The sequence below is a fragment of the Miniopterus natalensis genome, chromosome 1 (assembly GCF_054644295.1).
Source record: "Miniopterus natalensis isolate mMinNat1 chromosome 1, mMinNat1.hap1, whole genome shotgun sequence".
In the NCBI taxonomy this organism is placed as follows: Eukaryota; Metazoa; Chordata; class Mammalia; order Chiroptera; family Miniopteridae; genus Miniopterus; species Miniopterus natalensis.
In genome coordinates this window covers 40,282,568-40,301,094 of record NC_142081.1, presented here as the reverse complement: position 1 = coordinate 40,301,094, position 18,527 = coordinate 40,282,568, and the positions used below count along the sequence as shown (strand labels likewise).

Sequence of the window (18,527 nt, the reverse complement as noted above, 5' to 3'; positions counted from 1 at the left end):
GAGTGTCATCCAGTGCACCAAAAGGTGGCTGGTTCGATTACCCATCAGGGCACATACCTGGGTTGCTGGTTTGATCCCCCGTTGGAGAGTGTATGGAAGACAACTGATCAGTGTTTCTCTCTCACATCAATAGCTCTCTCCCTCCCTCTTTCCTTCTCACTCTGCCTTCCTCTTTTCCTCTCACTCTCCCTTCCTCTTTCCCTCTCACTCTCCCCCTTCCTTCCTCCCTCCCCTCCTCTCTCCTTTCTCTAAGCATGTCCTCGGGTGAGAATTAAAACAAAATAAAATGAAAAAGCAATGAACATTAAAAAATGACAGTGTAGAAATATGGAGAATATTCACTATAAATTGTTGCATGCAAAAAAACAGATTACAAAATAGTATGTATATTATGATCACTCTCTCTTCTTTCCTCTCTCTAAAAATCAACTAAAAGCCTGGCTGGCATGGCTCAGCGGTTGAGCATCGACCTATGATCCAGGAGATCAAGGTTCAATTCTGGGCCAGGGCACAAGCCTGGGTTTCGGGCTCGATCCCTAGCAGGGGGCGTGCAGGAAGCAGCTGTTCAATGACTCTCTCATCATTGATTTCTATCTCTCTCTCCCTCTCCCTTCCTCTCTCTGAGATCAATTAAAAAAATATATATATATAAAAAATGAAATGAAATAAAAATTAATTAAAAATAGTATGTATACATATATGTGCATATAAAGTCTAGAAAGTAATACAATACAGGTAGAATTACAGGTGATTAAAGGTTTCTTTTTGCTTATTGCTGTTAGCTGACTTTAATACAAGGAACACATGTTATTTGCAAATATGTATACCAGTATGTTTAAATGAGAAAAATGATAGCCCTGGCTGGGTGGGTAGCTCACTTGATTAGAGTGTTGTCTCGATACGCCAAGGTTGTGGGTTCGATCCCCAGTCAGGGCACCTACAAGGGTCAGCCAATGAATGCATAAATAAGTGAAACAACAAATTGATGTTTCTCTCTCTCTCTCCCTCAAAAAAATCAATACATTTTTTAAAGTGCTTAAAAAAGAAAAAGAAAGAAAAGGATCAAGGAACGAAGAGACTGATAAGCATTCATCAAACTTGGGTGGGTTTGGGAGGAACGGAAGCTATAGACTAGCAGCACGGTTGCTCAGAGAGGGTGGGGCAGGGCTGGAGGAGCTGGGCTGGGGCTCAGGACAGGATTTCAGATATAGGGCCAGCACTCCTGGCTTCAGGAGCAGCATGGGTAGTAGACGACAAGGATAAGCTCTGGCATGTTTGGGAGGCAGTTGAAGGCCCCCATTCGGCTGGGGTATATGGTAGAGGGCATCACCCCATTTTCTTCCTGAAGAGTCTAGTGGGATAAATTTTCATACTTTTACTGCTCTCTAAAACCAGATCCAAAAAGGCTCAAAAAGGTCCCCTTATCTATTACAAACTCAACAGGAAAGATCCTGGTACACCCCAGCAGTTAATAAATCAATGTCACTGACTCACAGTCTGCTAGGGAGGTTAATTGACTTCTCTTTCCTGGCTGTCTAAGTGGCTTCAAATTCAGCACTGTGGGACACAGAAAAGAAGTTCATCTGATCTTGGCTGCTTAAGGACTCAGGAAAGGCCATGTGCATTGCATTTGTGGTGGTCAGGAAAGCCGTCCTCTACTGCTGGACCTAAGCTGAGTGGTGCTGGGTGGGAGCCACGTTAAGGGAAAGATGGCCTGAAGTTATGCAGCCGCCAGTCTCCTAGTGTGCGCTTTCTTCCATATTTTCACATTTTCCTAATCCTCCACGCACTGCTCAGGTGGGTCCAGTTGGCTTTGTTATCCTCTTCATACAGGCGAAGAACGTGAGGCTCCAGGATGAAAGGGGATCAGGTTCTTCCCACCTAGTGCTATTCCTTCTTTACCACCTACTCCCCCAACCCCCAGCCCCCCACCCCAACCTCCCAGGAGGCTGGGCTGCATGGTGACAGGTGCGTGCATCTCACACTCTGCTGGTGCACAGTCCCTCCCTTGCCCAGCCCCCTCCTATTCAGGACTGTCTGGCCTCTGGAGGCCAAGCTACTGGTTTCACCCTTGAATGCTCCCTTCATAGTCCCCTCAGCAGCAGAGACCATCTGCAGAGTGGGCCTAAGAGCTGGGTTTTACTCCTAGACCTCAGATCACGCTTATTCACCTGCTGGTCTTACAAGGCCAGGGTGGGGAACCTTTTTTCTGTCACGGTCCATTTGGATATTTATAACATCGTTCACGGGCCATACAGAATTATCAACTTAGAAATTAGCTATGGAAAAAGCTCCTAAATTTATTGAATTTCGAGTTCTGCCTGCGGTTGCCTTGGCACGGCCAGACCAAATGATTTTGCGGCTGTATACAGCCTGGGGGCCGGACGTTCCCCACCCCTGTACAAGGCATTCAGGGAAGAGGGCTAGGCTGGACTTTTTTGGTAGTGTCAATATTTAATTTTTAGTCTCGAACCACCTATTTATTTGGGCGACCCATCAGAGCAATGGCATCCTGGGCAGGGTCTGGGGGGCAGCTTACAAGGAAGCTGCACACAGCCCTAGCACGTCACATGGGTGGGTCACGTTTCCTGAGCTGTGTGGTACACAGGTGCTGCAGGGCCTTGTCCTGTGTAGCCCTGAGTGATGTCTACCATACACCCTCGGAAATGAGCTGTGGCCAGTGTTCTTCCTCTGATGCCTGCAAATAGCTTCATTCCTGGAATGACCGTGCAACTAACATTCTTCCAGACCCAGCCCTCTGCCAGTTAATGTTTTATTAACCTTTCTTTGTTCCTTCGGGGCTTAGAAAGGGTATATATGTTTTATTTAGTTAGCTAGTTAGCCTTCTATGACTTTCACAGGTGCTGTCTGGGCTGGACTATGCCTGGTGGTTTGCATATGCCCCTAGCTGCTGCTACTAGTAATTGCTGGTTGTTTCCTTGCCACACTCCAAGATTTACTGTTTTAGAGTGTGTGCTGGAAAGGGTCATGAGGCCCTCCTCATTTCATAGAAGGGTAATTGAGGCTCAAGAGGAACTGCGGTTTATTCAGTAACTAGACAATGAGTGGTTCTAACTGATTTGAGACCGATGGTTACACCAGAGTGACCCAGGAGCCAGCCATTGGCCTCCGACCCTTGGCCTTTCCTTGCCTGGATAAGGGCAGCACTGCCCAGAGGCAGGGTTGGGGAGGAGACATGGCTGGGGCAGGAAGCCAAACTACCTTTTTAAAAAAAAAGGCATTCATTCATTCATTCCTCACCCGAGGATATGCTTTTTATTGATTTGAGAGAGAAGGAGGGAGGAAGAGAGAGAAACAAACATTGATCGGTTGCCTCCTATATCCACTCTGACCGGGGATTGAACCTGAAACCTGGGTATGTGCCCTGACCGGGAATGGAACCCACCACCTTTCGGTGTGTACAGGACAGCGCTTCAACCAACTAAGCCACACTGGCCAGTGCAGGAAGCCAGACATCTCTTATGTGTTGACATGTATTTGCAGCCTCCTCCAAAACTGCCCAGTGGAGTATTCAGTCTGGAATTTCAAGATTTTGTGAATAAATGGTAAGTTGGCTCCTCGGTATCTGGGAGTACTGTTTTTGTTAGGCTCCCCACCCCACCTGACAGTTGAAGTTGGTAAAATAGCTGCTGCTTTTGCTGCCTGCTCTACAGGGATTGGCATGTTGCCTTGTGACCTTAGTTCAGCATTTATTAGTCTACTGTGGGCTAAGAACAGGAGGGTGAATAAGGCTCAGGCCCTTGGAACCTGTAGGGTGTGGGGACAGGCAGGCAAACATAAGTAACTGGAGTTAGGCACACTCCAGGCAGAAGCTCTCATTGTTATCTTTCTTCCTTTAAGCTTAATAAAAAACCCTGCAGAGAGAGCAGATTTGAAACAACTCATGGTAAGTCCATTTATTTCAGATTCTTACACTGTTTATTCATCTGTTCTCCTGTCATCCATCCAGTCCTTCCTGAACCCATTCCCTGCTCTGCAACTGCAGTCCAGCTGAGCCTGCTGCAGAACACCAGATATCAGTCTCCTCTGTCCTCCTGTCAGTTTAAAGGAGAAACTGGGGTGGCCCTGCAGCCCCAGGAGTCACAGGGACAGGGTCTTTTAGTAATACTGACTGGCTCACCTCACATTCAGCACCCTCCTCAAGCTACTCTCCACTTGCCTCCCCTGTGGTGGTAGAGGGTGGAGTTGGGAAGTAGTAATATAAATATCTGAGCTTACATGCCTTGTGGAGCCTGTACAGTGTAATGTGCACTTCTTTTTTGTTTTTAATATATTTTTATTGATTTCAGGGAGAGGGAGAGATAGAAACATCAGTGATGAGAGTCATTGATCGGTTGCCTCCTGCATGCCCCCTACTGGGGATCGAGCCCAAAACCCAGGCATGTGCCCCAACAGGGAATCGAATCTACATATCCTGGATCGTAAGTCGATGCTCAACTGCTGAGCCACATCAGCTGGGCCATAATGTGCACTCTCAAGCCCATTAGTTCCTTTGTTCCTTCTAACAATCATGTGAGGCACTGAAGGCAGAGCTACTATCCCTATTTCATAGCTCTAGAGAGCAGGCCCAGGGACGTGAGCAAGTTGCCCAAGGCCTCACAGCTGGTATAACTGGCAGAGCTAGGCAGAGCTGGTCTTTTGTCCTGCAGCTGGCCCTGCTTTCCTGGCCCCCACTGCTGCTCAAGGGCAGGCTCCAGGAGCTCCTTCCAGCTTTAGACCTACCAGGACTCTTGAATTTTCCTTCTTGGTGGTTTTTTAACACCATTGTTTCCTCACATGTAGGTTCATGCTTTTATCAAGAGATCTGATGCTGAGGAAGTGGATTTTGCAGGTTGGCTCTGCTCCACCATCGGCCTTAACCAGCCCAGCACACCGACCCATGCAGCTGGTATCTAAGCGTTTGGGAAACAGCAAAGAGCGAGTCCCCTGCCCAGTGGCTTGTCATGTTGCTTGCAGGCCTCTTTCCTATGCCTCTGTCAGACATGCATTTCACCTATGACAAAGGATGAAGAACACAGCATGTGCCAAAATTCTATTCGTGTCATTTTTAATAATTGCTGTCTTTACTCTTACTATTATTATTCCCCTAAGTGGATTGGCTTTGTGCTTGGGGCTATTTTTGTGTGTTGATCAAAACATGAGCAACACTGAATTACAGTGAAACTTTGGTGACTGTGGGTAGTCATTCTTACTGAAAATTGCACTGCTCTCCCCTCACCGTGATTGGCTGGCCACCTGTATTTTGGGGATTCTTTGACACTTGGTACTTCATTCTTGCTGGGCATGCCTTCTTTCTACTTGAGGAAGGAGCCTTGTAAGATCCTTCACAGGCAGTGCATGTGAAGCATGCTTTGCTGCTATGAAAATGAGCATCAGAAAGTGTATGTCATGATATTTTATTATGTTTTTGCTTTTGGTGTAGAACTCAGCGATTTCTATCAAAGTCTAGTCAGAGCCCTTCACTGCCATGATAAATGGGGCTTCACCAGTCTGTCTACTCTGATGATTTGTAGATTTCTGGTTATATTTCTATATTTATTTTTAAATATACTGTGTGGGATATATAGTGGTATATGTCTCTAAGTTTGGATTAGTGTTTCTAAAATGGTTACTTTGAATGTTACAAGTGTATCAAGGCATTAAAATGTATGAGATTTATCTTTCCCCAAATCCAAGTACTGATGCTATTGTAAACAACAGTGTGTATAGTGCCTAAAAATTGTATGAAAATCCTTTTAACCATTTTAATCCAAATGTTTAACAAACCTAATCTCTTATTCTAATAAATATATTATTGAGTTAAAAGGCTGAAATATATTTCTACTTTTGTGTTAGGATATTCAGTGTCTCTAGTACACAAGAAATCAGATGATTTAGCCAAGCGTTATTGTGAGGGGAAAGATAAAGACAGGAAGGGGGCTGGAAGGCGGAAATGCCACCCTGGAGACAAGTTCAGTGCTTTGGACTAATGGGGCTTCCTGAAATTCCAATCTTTGGACTTTGTCCAACTCTTCTCAGCAAACACCATTATCTGTGAATCTTCCAGCCAGCGACCTATCCTGTGGACCTGGGAATGAATCCCATCTGTTCCTTCTATCTCTATAAGGGAAAAACAGTAGGTGGGGATGGCCAGCATGCACACAGGAGCACCTTGCTGGTGGTGAGTGGAGCCTGGCTGGCTTTGGAGCCTCCACCCGGGACGGTCTGTCCATGCTGCTTTGCTCCACTGAGCAATGGTTTCCCTCTTTCACTGGTTACACTTAACTACACCTTTCTGGAGAGGAGGAATGTGCCTGGTGTTGGTTTTGTTATGCCTGTGAGGTGGCAGTGAGGTCACAAAAAACAAAGCCATATCCCAGCTGGCCACTGGTATCCTTTTCTTCTTTGAAAAGTGGACTTTTGGAACTTGAGGTGCATGTGAGGCTGCCTGGTCAGCACCTCTTCAGACCTCTTTTTCTTCTCTGAGAGGGAAGGTTAGAGAAAGCCAAGTAAATATACAGGAGGTGGGCAAAAGTAGGTTTACAGTTGTGAGTATGCAAATACAGCTTATTTTCATATTATTATTTATTCATTATTGTTTTTCTGTATGAACAACTGTAAACCTAACTTTTGTACCACCATGTACATTTTGAAAAGCCTATTTTGTTTTCAAAGTTAAAACAGAATTTGGGTAAGTATCTTGGGCAGGTAGTTCCCCTCTGGATCTACTGGAGCTTGGAATTCAGCCAGGATTCTAAAAGCTGCTCAATGCTGTACACTGCTGCCGCGGCTGGTCAGTAACATTTCTCTTGCTGTGAAGCCAATATCCTAAGTCAACAGTCTGACTTACACATTTCTGACATACAAACATTCACACCTTCCTCATACTGTCTTTTGTTAACAGAAAATGCAACCACTGCTGAGAATGTCTCATTAAAACGAGCAAATTCCATCTGAGAAGGAAGGAATGGTATAACCTGGAGCGTCAAATCTGGAGCAAAACGCTTTCATGCTCAGTATCTTTGGAGGGCTGTTTTTAAAATCTCTATTCACCTCCAAAGGAAGTACATCTTAAGAGGCAAAAGATGCTTTCTCAGTAGTTCCTAAGAAAGATCCCTCGCAAGAATGAGGCTCCCTGCATCAGTCCTACTGTTTTGAGTTTCTCCCCAGACTTCTTACTGAAACACTGACAGTGCTGGGTTTTTCAGCATCTCATTAGCATCCCGCAGTAACCTGTAAAAATGCGAGCAGGAATAGCCTCATTTTACAGATGGGAAAGTGAGACTTGCAAAGAAGTGAGGGCCGCGATCAGATAGTGGTAGGGCTAGAATTTATAGCCAATTTTCTAGCTCCTAAAAACCCATGCTCATATTTTAAATTAGACCCCCAAAATGTATACCTGGAGGCGCGTCATTGCAAAACTATCTTCACATTGTGTTTTCTAAGAAATGCGTTCATTTAAACTTCTTGCTGCTTCCTCTAAGAGTAGCTCAAAATAACTTGAATGAACTGTTGTTAAACATATCCACGTTCTCTCTCCTGGAACAGTTACATAAGAAGTTCTGCTTGAGGAGGTTCTTTGTGTTATGTTTGGCGTTTCTGTTGCATGGGCAGGGCAAATAACTTTTAAAAAGCTAAGTAACTTAACTGTACGTTCAATGGGTAAGGGACAGTATGCAGAAATAAATCTCAACTTCAAATACTAAGTTTTAACAACACCTATTCTGTAACTATCATCTCTTTATTATAAAAATCCAATCTCCCAAGCATAGTGATTCCTTCTTTAATGGCACATTTCCCCCGAAGTCCAGAAATGGGTTTTAAACCATCCTGCTGGCTGTACTGTTTTCCCCAGAGGAGGAACTGATCCATTTTCCTGTTGCTATCTGGAAACCAGCAAGCTGCATGATGGCTATTCATCTACATATTATTTCTATGCACATTTTATCATAGCGATATCTCAACCTAGAAGTGATGACAGCCACACAAAACAGTCTGTAGTGGGCAGTGTGCTGCGATGTCACTGAGAGGTGGCAACAACTGGTGCTCTCAAGTGGTGGTCTGTCCTCCTTGTCATCTTCCTCTCCTGGACTTTGGCTATGCTTACAAGGGTTCAATGGTATGCAAACAGCCTTTAATTGGTTTGCTTAAAAGAGGCATTGTTGATTGAAAAGGCTGGCTTGTACTTACACTCTGCCCTTTTTCAAATGCCAGACTTTCTCAATAGCATTTCAGAGGAAATTTTCTGTTTTGAACACAATCACTGGATCTGACCAGAATACAGACACAGCACCACCCATATTGCTCAATGCTAAGACACTACATCTTTGCTTTTCTATGTGTCACTAATTTTTCTTAAAGCATTCTGAAACTTGAATTGTTGATGGAACCATTTTTTACAAGTACACATCCTCCTAAAGTTCTTGCTTCCTTTTAAAGCAGGCCATAGGGCCCAGGGCAGGAATTCTTTGGAGAGAAAGTTTCTGCAACTTAGAAATTTAATTTGTAGAACTAACCCTGGCTCTTTCCCCACTTCAGGAATCGGATTCTTCCTCTTCCTCCTCCTCCTCCTCCTCTTCTGGCACATGGCTCCTTGTGCTCAACTCCAGCGTAGTTTGGTTGATTGATGCTTCATTGTCTACATGCACCAACATCTGCTTTAGCCAAGGACATTATGGATTAGTAGGAGGGCCTCAAAACAGCAAATTCTTAAAAATGATTTAAAACCAAATCTCAATTGGGTATTCATTCCCAGTATTTACCACTAAGGTATGGCCACTTTCCTATTTCTCCAAATTCATCCCCCACTCCAACCCGCATTGCCAAAATGGGAGGGTAAATGCCCTAAATTTGACAGAACGTTACGTGATTTATAAACATGGTTCTTACATAAGAATTATGCTGGCTTAGATGTATTGCTTCCAAATGGACTTAAATGGCTTCACACAACTGGGAGAGATGCTCAAATATGGTATATTGACAAAGATTCTGATTTTACTGATTTAAGTGAGGGCATATGGTAAGAGGAGGCTACAATGAGGACTAGAACTCACTCTCTAGTACTAAGCTTTGAAGTTGAAGCCACACTACTTTTGAACCCCAAACTTATTCATGGAGCAGCAAGAGGTTTGACATATCCCTGCAAAGATCTCCACTCTCCCTGCATTCATTAGAGTAACCAGAAAGGATAGATGACTAGGATGGTGGAGGCAATATAAGTACCTAATTAATAAATCAATATTAATCAAAGTGTAACCAGCTGGGCTGTTCCCTGACTAAAACAGTAAGATCAAATGGCCAGTTTATCAAACTAGAATATTCTTATTAGTACTTCCCAGAGTCCTTTGGGCTTGATAATTTACAATAATTTTTTGACCTCCAAGCAGCATGACAGCAGAATGGACTTCGCATTCATTCCCTAGGCCCACACTTGATTAAGCTTACATCATGTGACGGTTCATGTGTAGCTTGAGAAGACAGCATCTCATCCCCTCTTCTAGAACTAATCATAGATTGGAGGGCCAATTCTTCAACCTAGAAAAGAATTAAGGACATTTTTCTTACTATTTCACTGGGCTACTGATATGGGAAAATTTACTGTCCATGCTGTAAAAGGTTGGCATCAGGAGAAGATGTGAACATAGTGTAATCTCCCAGCAGTTTCAGAGAAAAGGGTGGGGTTCTTAAGTTTCCCCTGCCTTTTAAGGAAATAAGCAAAGAAAGCCTCTAGCCCTTTCCCTTGAGGTACTCAGGTGTTCTGACTGAGCCAAGGTTTCCACCCCCCAGACCTAGCTGGCACTGGGAAGAAAACACAAGTGAGCCCTTAAAAAAGCCAAGTGTCATCTTCTGATTCCACAGAGGGCAGATTCCTTAGGCTTGAGCTTGTCTACCTAGTAATAAGAAACTGAAGGCAGGAAAAATGGAAAAGGGAAGTGTTTCCAGGAGCATAAAGAAATTTAGGCTTTGGAGGTCATCATCAACACACACTGGTGCTATGAGAACATAAATAACTGTAGGATATCACAACTGTCCTGAGGAAAAGTGCATATTATTTTGATACATGGCACATGTATACACGTGTACAATGTTTTTCAGTTTACAAAGGGCTTTCATAAATCCTCATCTCATTTGGACTTAAAAGACCCTGAAGAATGGTGCTAAGCAGGGATTATCAGGATCATTGCACTGGGGCTGAAGGAAGTGAATTACGCAGAGGTCTGGGAAATGGTCCTGGTGGGCCTAAATCTATATTCCGTGTCAAGGCCGTGGTTTGAGTAACGGCACGGGGAAGAAAAGCTACTGGGAACTCTGCGACTTGTCTCTTCTCTCCGCCTCCTAGTCTTTCTTAGCACAGTGGGAGAATGTGCGAGTCTCTCCTAGCTTTGCAATACTAGAGCTGTTTCAAGCGGTTTATACGAGCCAGGAAACAGCGGCTAGGAAATGTTGTAGGAGCTCAGGAGGAAGAAAGAGGTCGGTGGACGGGGAAGATCGACGCGAGCCTTCGGGAGGTGGCACTTCTTCCCCGCGTGGGAGCCACCTGCATTTCCGGGGTGTCGGGTATTGGAATGAACTCGCCAAGTGTGCAGACTGCTGTGTTTCAACCTAGACCTACAGGATCAAGATTCTGAGATGGGCCCTTAATCTAAAAACAAGCTCCCCAGGGGCTGGTAAGCCACCAGATCAGCGCCCCAGCCTCCAGGTAAGGGAGAGAGCACTAGCAACAGGGAGGCGCTGCAGACACCTGGGGTTCGCGTAGAGCCGGGCTCGGGGCAGTGGGGCGGGTGGGGGCCGCGGGGTCACCTTGAGCCTGTTCAGCTGGTCGTGCAGTGCCGCCTTCAACCGGAGCAGCGTCTCCTCCTCCTTGCGCAGCTCCTGGAGCCGGCTCAGCATCGCGTCTCCACGCGCCCATACGGCCGGGCGCTCGCTGATGACGCCACAGCCTCCGCGTTTCCGGAAACGGAACAGCGAGCTGGTTGCACGTGGGCCGTGGCGCTTCCTGCCAGCTCCACCGAGGGGTTAAGTCGGGGTTTTAAGCCACAAAAACTAGACTCCAATAATGATGATTCTTAAAGCACAGGCCATTGGAGCCGTACAGATTCTGGAGATAAAGTTGCTCAAGTATCGCCCTGGCCCCGGTGGCTCGGTTGGGGCGTTGACCGGTACACCAAAAGGTGGGTTCCTTTCAGGTCAGGGCACATACCTAGGTTGAGGTTTGATCCCTGGTTGGGTCCATGTTCCTCTCAAATGAATAAAATATATCCTCTGGTAAGGACTAACAAAGAAATAATGCTCAAGTATCGAGTTTCAAATGCTTGTGGGGACAGTACTTCCACTTCCAATGTTATGTTGCAGTTAAGTGGTTATTTTAATGCCACAAAACCTGCAAGTGCGTTTTTTAAGGCAGGAACTATTACCAGCATTCAGCACAGGCACAGGTGCCCGTTTTCGTAGGCAGATTCCTGGTTAAATTTTTCCCAGGTCTGTACAAGTTAGAGCACGAAAATAATGCAACGAACAAATTGGGAGAGGGTGCCTTGACATGCTAGGTTAACTCTTGAATCGACAGGTGGGAGTATTATAGATCACCCTTGCTATGGATTTGACCGCCAATGGGAGAAAAATCAAGATCCTGACATGAGACGACTTTAGAGTGGTCAGTGAAATAGCTTTAGAGAAAAATGCTTGTGGGTACATTTTTCTGCACCACACTTGATCAACAGTCATCCCCTTAGTAAAACTGAATACACAAGTAGTTCTGAAAATAATGAGGTGGCAAGCATATCCTCCAACAGTGGTCTATCATAGCAGGTTATAACAAGAGCACTTCAAGGGAACCAAGTTTCTTACTGCTACACCTCAAAACATATTGATTCTGCCCTCTTGTGGTTACTGGTCAAATCTTTATGGAATTTTCCTAAGTGCTTTTCTTTTTTCAGGGGGGGGTAAATTCTAACAGCTTCTGTATTTCTGAGACAAGTCTTTTAACCATCTTTCTCAAGAACATTACTTACAAAGTAGATTTTATTACTGACAAAGTAGATTTTATAGCTGGATTTATGGAGCATCCCTCCTTCCATTCAACAGCATGGATTTTGTATAAAGCCAATGCTCCATTTTAGACCAGACTATAACAAGTGAAAGGCTGAAATCATGGAGAAAGTGTCATCAAAAAAATTCTAATCAAGATTCACACAACACACGCAACAAGTCATGTTTCTCACTGCCTTTGATCACTTTTTTATTCAAAATTAGCTGTCCAAAGTGATTTGACTTTTATGGAATAAACAAATTTAAGTTTATGCCACAGGCTTCTTTTCTTCTGTGGTGGGTTTCTTTTCTGCAGGTTTCTTCTCAGCTGCTGGTTTCTTGGTAGCTGCAGCCTTTTTTCCCACCAAAGGCTTCTTCTGCTTCTTAACGCCAACAGCCTTCTTTCCTTTCTTCCCTACCACAGGCTTCTTGCCTGGAGCCCCCTTCTCATCTGATTTGGCTTTTTGCGCTGCTGCTGCTGCTGCTTTATTCACCCGGAGCTTGTGCTGCAACAAATTAGGAAGAAAATCTAAGAATCAAATTTTCTAAAAAATCATCATATCTGCAAAAGCCGTATCATTATTTACGTTTTTGGCCTGGCGAAGAATGGTGTTCCGGCGCATGGTCTTTGCATATGGGTTTAGCTTCAACATGATTCTCAGGTTTTTCAGTGGATTCTTCTTCAGGACTCTGCGATGAATCTTCTTGCTATAAAAAGGTAGATTCTATCTTAACATTTTAACCAATTATAATGAGGTTGGGGCAAGAATTACTATAAATATCACAACTTTACCGTGGTGCTCGGAGGGCTCTTTGGATCTCTGGGCTTTTCAAGATTCTGCTAAGGTCTGTATTGAGCATCTTGTGCATGGGAAGGCTGAAAGAAAAACCAACAAAATGTTGAAAATAGAAGCCCAATTCTTATTTCTCATGTGTTTAACATGTACCTCAACAGAAGATAAAATTTTAACAATTTAAAGCTTTCCAGAATTCAACTAAAATTTCCAACTACACTATCACTTCTCAGAGTATCTCACCATTTCAGCATATTGCATCTGTACGAGGGGACATAGCAACACAATCCATTATTTAGAAAACATGAAAACCAATTCTGAATGTAAATATCCGTAGTATAAACATCAGTGTTCAGTATATGAATGTAAGAACACTCACTTGTAGTTACTCTTGAGAGAGGCAGCTTTACGCCATGTGCCATACAGCTCATCTAACTTGCGGAAAGCACTTTCAGTCCAAATGCAGAAACGGCCCACATGCCCACCAGGAGCAAGTTTCAAAATGTTCAGTTTGCTTACATTAAGCAGAGTAATTCCTTTTAAAGGGAAAGGAGAATTAGGGAGGGTGTATTTCAACAGAAGAAATGCAAATCATCTTTATGGCTTACGGGCTACATAATATACCTGAGAGCTATCATCAGTTATGAAGTTTCAACCATTAATGGTGCACTCATTCAGCCAAGAATCAGATATTCCACAAAATCATGTGTTTCAGAAACACGGACCATAAGTGGAATCTCATCATAATAAAAGCTGAGTAAGCATGCAGAGCATGGGCAATCAAAACATGTAGACAACACAAGAATTACCAGGGATGTTTCTGAAGGCTTTGATGATACCGTTGTCCTCATTATAGATGATGCAAGGACCCCTGCGCTGGATACGACGACGGTTTCTCATTTTGCCCTTGCCAGCTCTCATTCGCTGTGAGGCATAGACCTACAAAGCGAGAAGGTTTAGTATTCTGATTAAGATGATTCCAGTAGTAGATATTCATAGTTACAAAGCCCCATTTTAGAAATAAAACAGATTAAAATGACTTCCCTAACATTAAAACACAGCTATAAAAATGGCAGTCACAATCCACTCAAGTATTGTTATCCACTGCATAACATTTCCATCAATGATAAATCATACATAGACAGTGGTACACTACAAGTCTAAGTGTGTAATCAGTAGGATACATACCATGTAGGTTTGTGTGAGTACTCTTATAGTTGCATAACCACAAAATCACCTAACAACGCACTTCTCAAACAGTATCCCTGTTAAGTGGTACATGACTATAATATGGTTCCAGAGCCCTTGCTTTCACATCCAAGATGTTAATACTGCCTCCTTGAGCAATCTTTTGAAAAAAAGTTCTGACACATTTGTGAGGGCTACCAAAAACTGTAAATGTGTTCATCAAACCTACCTTTTTAATGTCATTCCAGGCCTTAAGTTTCTTAAGAAGCAAAACAGCCTCCTTGGTTTTCTTGTAGCCTTCAACTTTATTTTCAACCACCAAAGGAAGTTCAGGAACTTCCTCAATACGATGACCTGACAAAGCCAATTAACATAGACCTGGTTACCCTGAACCTTTTGAAAAATTAAGCACTTCATATAATCCACAAAAGCAAAATGGTACACAATTTGCCAAATCAGAACTTCAACAAATATCATGTGTTTCAGAAACACGGACCAATGAAGTGGAATCTCATCATTTTGACAGAAGAATTGGCAACATGATGGGAAATTTTCTAATATGCTAAATGTACCTCCCCAGTTATACAGCATTCACTGATGACTGATTTGTTAGAGGAAAACAGTCAGAATTAGTATTTAATAGAAGGAAATTTAGTCATGCACTCTGGGATGAACATAATTTACATGTTATTAACACAATGAAAAGGGTTCAGGTGAAGGAAGGAAAAAATGGGCATTTTGTTATCAGTCCTACATTACAAAGTATCACGAACCTTTAGACATGACCAGTGCTGGTAAGGCAGAAGCAGCCAAGGCAGAGCAAATGGCATATCGTTTCTGTGTTGTGTTCACCCTGCGGTGCCAACGGCGCCAGGTTTTGGTTGGTGCAAACATGCGGCCCCCACGACACATCTATTTTTCCCAGTTAAGAATCACATTTCTCAAATGTCAGGGGGAAAAAAGGTTATGTTATGTCTCGCTCAGTAAGAATTTTCGTCACCCTTCTGAACCAGCTTACTGACAGCAGGCAACTGTCGCCGAGAACAGAGTAAGACGCAAATTACGACATCATTGCAAGTAAAACTTTCCAATGTCAAGCCCTTATTGTCTTTAGTATTTAACAAAAAATCTACCAGATTCCAGATCTGTCTAGAGTTACCTGGACACTATTTGTATTCTGGACAAAAATATTTTCAAACCACTAACACAAACAAACCAGGCCCAGTCTGCTAAATTCCATGACGGCTGATCAGTCTAGGTAGTGACCACAAAAGATACATTTCCAAAAGCACCCTGGCCAGAACGATGAGTTCCACCACCTCGGACTCTGGGAATTCGAGCCACAGCTCTGCCAGTACCCCAAGACTCGGCACTGGTCTGATGACCTGAAATTGGGAAAGAGAAAAGTTTTAGCTATACAACCATAGCACTGTGACTACTGTGCATGATAGCAAACAGCATCAGAACATCCAGGAAAATCATCTGATTCAGAAACACGGACCAATGGAGTGGAATTTCATCACTGCTGTTAAGCAGCTCTTAAAGTATCAACCCATGAAAGATCTAAGTTCATACCTGCCAGTTCACTGACAGCATAGGGCTGTCTATTGTTTTTGCGCAAATTGGTGTGAACGAAGTTCACAATATCTGGTCGAATGGGAGCCTTGAACACAGCAGGTAAAGTGACATTTTTGCCAGATGTTTCCCCCTTTTCAGAGTACACGGATATCAGTGGACGAGCACACGCCTAGGAAAAAGAGAAGATATTGATATTGACAAGCAATGTAAGAAGCACTCATGTGCCAACAATTCCATTAAATGCTCAGTTACAGTTTGGTGAGGTAGACATTGCTTAAAGCTAAAACAAAGGCTATGTTCACAACACATTAAGTCTATTAGCTTCAATAAGTTCTTACACTGGAAGGACACTTAGAATCAATCAAGTTTTGCCACATAACTTTCTAAGAGAATGGTTTATCGCTAAACTTTCAAACCAGGGCTTACAAAACAAAATGATCAAAACTATGTTTTAAGGTTTGAGAATGCTGTTTTAAGCCACTATCTAAATGCTTTAACCCCAAATGTGAACAATCTTGTCTAACACAGCTCTACTCCTCCCAACTTCCATCCTTGCCCCCTTCATCCCATTCTAAACACTTCTTCCAAAAACTTACTAAAAACACTGGTGGTTACTTTCTGCTCAACCTTCTCCAAAGACTTACCACCTGAAAAGTTCTGAGGTTGGCCTACACAGTATGTTCAACCTCATCTCCCATACTCTCTTCAGGATATGCTCAGGGTAATCATCACCCTCCTACCTCAGAGGTAACAAGTCTTCTCCCAAAAGATACTCTTAGCATGGTTCCTCACCTCCTTCAAAGGAAGGCCACCTTTCTCTAGGTTTCTCAGATCACTGTTTAAAGCTCAACTACTGCCTCCTTCCTAATTTCTTATGTCCGCAGCACTGACTACCATAAACCATTACTGTGTATTTTACACCCAACTCAATCACGATCCAAGCATCATATACTGATATATTTTGCCCATTGAGCTCTCTAGGGCCCAGAACACTACACGGTACATATAAAAACATTCTTTATGGAAACGCAGTACATTTAACATCTGCCGAACTATGAGCAGGTTGAGAGCTAAAAGATTTAAGGGGGCACCAAATAGAAAAATTAATTTTTAAGGTAAGAGAATCAGAAAGCTTTTGATAGAGGCGATTCTTAAGGCGAACAGACGGGAATTCGGAAAAAGGTGTTAAAACAAGTTGTTTTAACAGTCTCTCTCAAAAGACGAGAATATCCTTTACTAATCAGCACATGTATATTTAAGACCTAAAATTGACTCTCTCACCACGATCTATCTTAGGATCCAAGAACTTCCAAGACTTCAGTAGAGCTCATGCTTTCTAAGATCAAGGAAAGCTAGAATTCCAAAAGTCCCTCTGCGTCTGAGAACCATCTGGTGTCCAGCGTTGCTCCCAGGAGCGCCCCGTGCCGGGAAGCCCACGTTGCCTCTAAGATGGCTGCCCTACAGCTGCACCACCCAGCTGTCCGCAACGCACAGACGCAATTGACTTTCATCTCCTTTTGCTTGTTTTCTCTACTGAAGACTTTATGTTCTGAACCCCCAGTGCATTCCTGCCAGGCCGGACAGCAGGGCAAAATCCAGAGGAAAGAACTTTCACTCACCATGGCAGGGAGAGGAGAGAGCCACACTCCTCTCTACCCGGCGGCTCCCACAGGAAAAGGAAGTGCTTACTACTTCCTCGTTCTATATGTAACCTTCAACTCGTCCCCTCGCTGCTCCGCCTCAGAACCAATCCAGAGACACAAAATATCTCTCTACCACTCTAAGAAATTAAAAATAGCTTATTACTTCTTCATCTGCGTCAGATTACAATATCTATTGACTTCCAAAGCCAACAATAACGCTTAGAAACGAGGGACTCCTTTTCGCGGAATAATTCTTAAGTGGGCGTGGCCAACTCTCGCGAGACGTGGTGTCTTCCCTTCAACTACTGTAACGTGTTTTAACTTTTGCTTATGGAAATGAAAAATTGCTGGGAAGGGGAAAACCGCTGTGTGCTTTAAAACAAAGTTTAACTTGTGAACAAACGGGACCTATTGTGGGTGGTGGAAGTAGTCCCGGCGGGGGTGGGGTCATGACGCCGGACGTCAGCGTCCCGCGCGAAGTTTAGTTTGGCTGCGTCGGATCCGCAGAGACTGAGGCGGGATGTGGTCGCGAGTGAACCGAGCAGCTGAGGAGTTTTACAGTCGTCTCCTGCGGTGAGTTGTTGCCCCTGCTGTTGGCTAGGTTGCGAGGACACTCGGGGCATCTCCGTTTCCCCCCAAGCCTTGGGGATTGGCGCCTTGTCAGTTCTCAGTTATACACTAACTTTACTGGGGTCCGGGGGTTGCGAGAGGCCGTTATCTGCTCCAGTGTGGGGTTGGCTCTGTGGGGGCTTGGGTGTAATATAGTTGAGGAGAAAACATCTGTACGTTATCGTTTGCAGTGGAAGGAGACAGATTTCCCAAGAGGCACGTTACTCATTCTGATAATGCACACAACTTACAGTATGTTAGAGGCACCTTCCAATATATGAAAAACTAGATGTTGGCATCCTTCACCTGTTTAAAGACTTGCTGGTGTGAAACGTACTGCCATATAGCCCGTTCAAGATAGTTATCATATGAGCTGCGGTTATGATAACGTGATGGTGTGTTGGCTTTTAAAAGTACCTTTATTTCACTGTGCCCTAAGAGTGCATTTTATTCTTATAGTGAAGTATTAGTACCAAAAGTAGAGTCCGTCTAGTCCTGCATACAACGTAAAAATGGAATCCATTAGTTATCAAATTTGAGCGTGCATCAGAATCACCTGGAGGGTTGTCAAACATAGATTGCTGGGCCCCGTCTCCAGGGTTTCTGATTTAGTAGATCTGGGTGGGGCCAAAGAATTTGCCTTTCTAACGAATTTCAGGTGAAGCAGATGCTGCTGCCCTGACACACT

General features: G+C 43.8%; 4 protein-coding genes and 4 non-coding genes across 11 annotated transcripts in view; 2 read left to right on the top strand and 6 right to left on the bottom strand.

Annotated features, from left to right (window-relative positions):
• MAP2K1 (mitogen-activated protein kinase kinase 1) overlaps positions 1–5,826 on the top strand; it is a 71,822-nt gene extending 65,996 nt beyond the window's left edge. The window contains exons 9-11 of one of the 2 annotated variants that reach the window (XM_087820769.1): positions 3,505–3,566; positions 3,862–3,907; positions 4,804–5,826. In XM_087820769.1, coding sequence (XP_087676895.1) covers positions 3,505–3,566; positions 3,862–3,907; positions 4,804–4,917 — 222 coding nt within the window. In that variant the 3' untranslated portion in view covers positions 4,918–5,826. Of the gene's footprint in view, positions 1–3,504; positions 3,567–3,861; positions 3,908–4,803 lie in introns of those variants that run through there. The other variant, XM_087820776.1, reaches the window with a different exon arrangement.
• Positions 5,827–7,739: 1,913 nt separating this feature from the next.
• On the bottom strand, positions 7,740–11,937 carry SNAPC5 (small nuclear RNA activating complex polypeptide 5). Of its 3 annotated transcripts, none has more exons than XM_016208519.2 (3): positions 10,801–11,937; positions 9,445–9,534; positions 7,740–8,657 (listed from the first exon to the last, which is right to left on the bottom strand). In XM_016208519.2, the coding sequence occupies exons 1-3, from the start codon at positions 10,888–10,890 to the stop codon at positions 8,535–8,537; spliced, it is 303 nt and encodes a 100-aa protein (XP_016064005.2). In that variant the 5' UTR covers positions 10,891–11,937; the 3' UTR covers positions 7,740–8,534. The 3 variants fall into 3 exon arrangements, with proteins under 3 accessions (XP_016064005.2, XP_087676885.1, XP_016064007.2); XM_016208521.2 differs by having other exon boundaries at positions 7,748–8,654; positions 10,801–11,931; XM_087820759.1 differs by lacking the exon at positions 9,445–9,534 and having other exon boundaries at positions 7,740–8,654.
• Positions 11,938–12,208: 271 nt separating this feature from the next.
• RPL4 (ribosomal protein L4) lies at positions 12,209–17,310 on the bottom strand. The gene is made up of 10 exons (XM_016208646.2): positions 17,207–17,310; positions 15,585–15,756; positions 15,288–15,394; positions 14,783–14,921; positions 14,239–14,363; positions 13,631–13,760; positions 13,201–13,357; positions 12,821–12,904; positions 12,615–12,735; positions 12,209–12,533 (listed from the first exon to the last, which is right to left on the bottom strand). Exons 1-10 carry the CDS (start codon positions 17,207–17,209, stop codon positions 12,297–12,299), a joined length of 1,275 nt encoding a protein of 424 aa, XP_016064132.2. The 5' UTR covers positions 17,210–17,310; the 3' UTR covers positions 12,209–12,296.
• Positions 13,503–13,571, bottom strand: LOC148094102 (small nucleolar RNA SNORD18). Its single transcript, XR_015716478.1, has one exon. It is a non-coding gene; the product is annotated as a small nucleolar RNA SNORD18 (small nucleolar RNA).
• On the bottom strand, positions 14,461–14,532 carry LOC148094101 (small nucleolar RNA SNORD18). The gene has a single exon (XR_015716477.1). It is a non-coding gene; the product is annotated as a small nucleolar RNA SNORD18 (small nucleolar RNA).
• Positions 14,987–15,085, bottom strand: LOC148094100 (small nucleolar RNA SNORD16). Its single transcript, XR_015716482.1, has one exon. It is a non-coding gene; the product is annotated as a small nucleolar RNA SNORD16 (small nucleolar RNA).
• On the bottom strand, positions 15,466–15,536 carry LOC148094099 (small nucleolar RNA SNORD18). The gene has a single exon (XR_015716480.1). It is a non-coding gene; the product is annotated as a small nucleolar RNA SNORD18 (small nucleolar RNA).
• Positions 17,311–17,735: 425 nt separating the features above from the next.
• Positions 17,736–18,527, top strand: part of ZWILCH (zwilch kinetochore protein) — a 32,244-nt gene continuing 31,452 nt past the window's right edge. Inside the window, exon 1 of the mRNA XM_016208647.2 lies at positions 17,736–17,803. Within this exon, the coding sequence (XP_016064133.2) occupies positions 17,751–17,803 (53 nt within the window). The 5' untranslated portion in view covers positions 17,736–17,750. The remainder of the gene's footprint in view (positions 17,804–18,527) is intronic.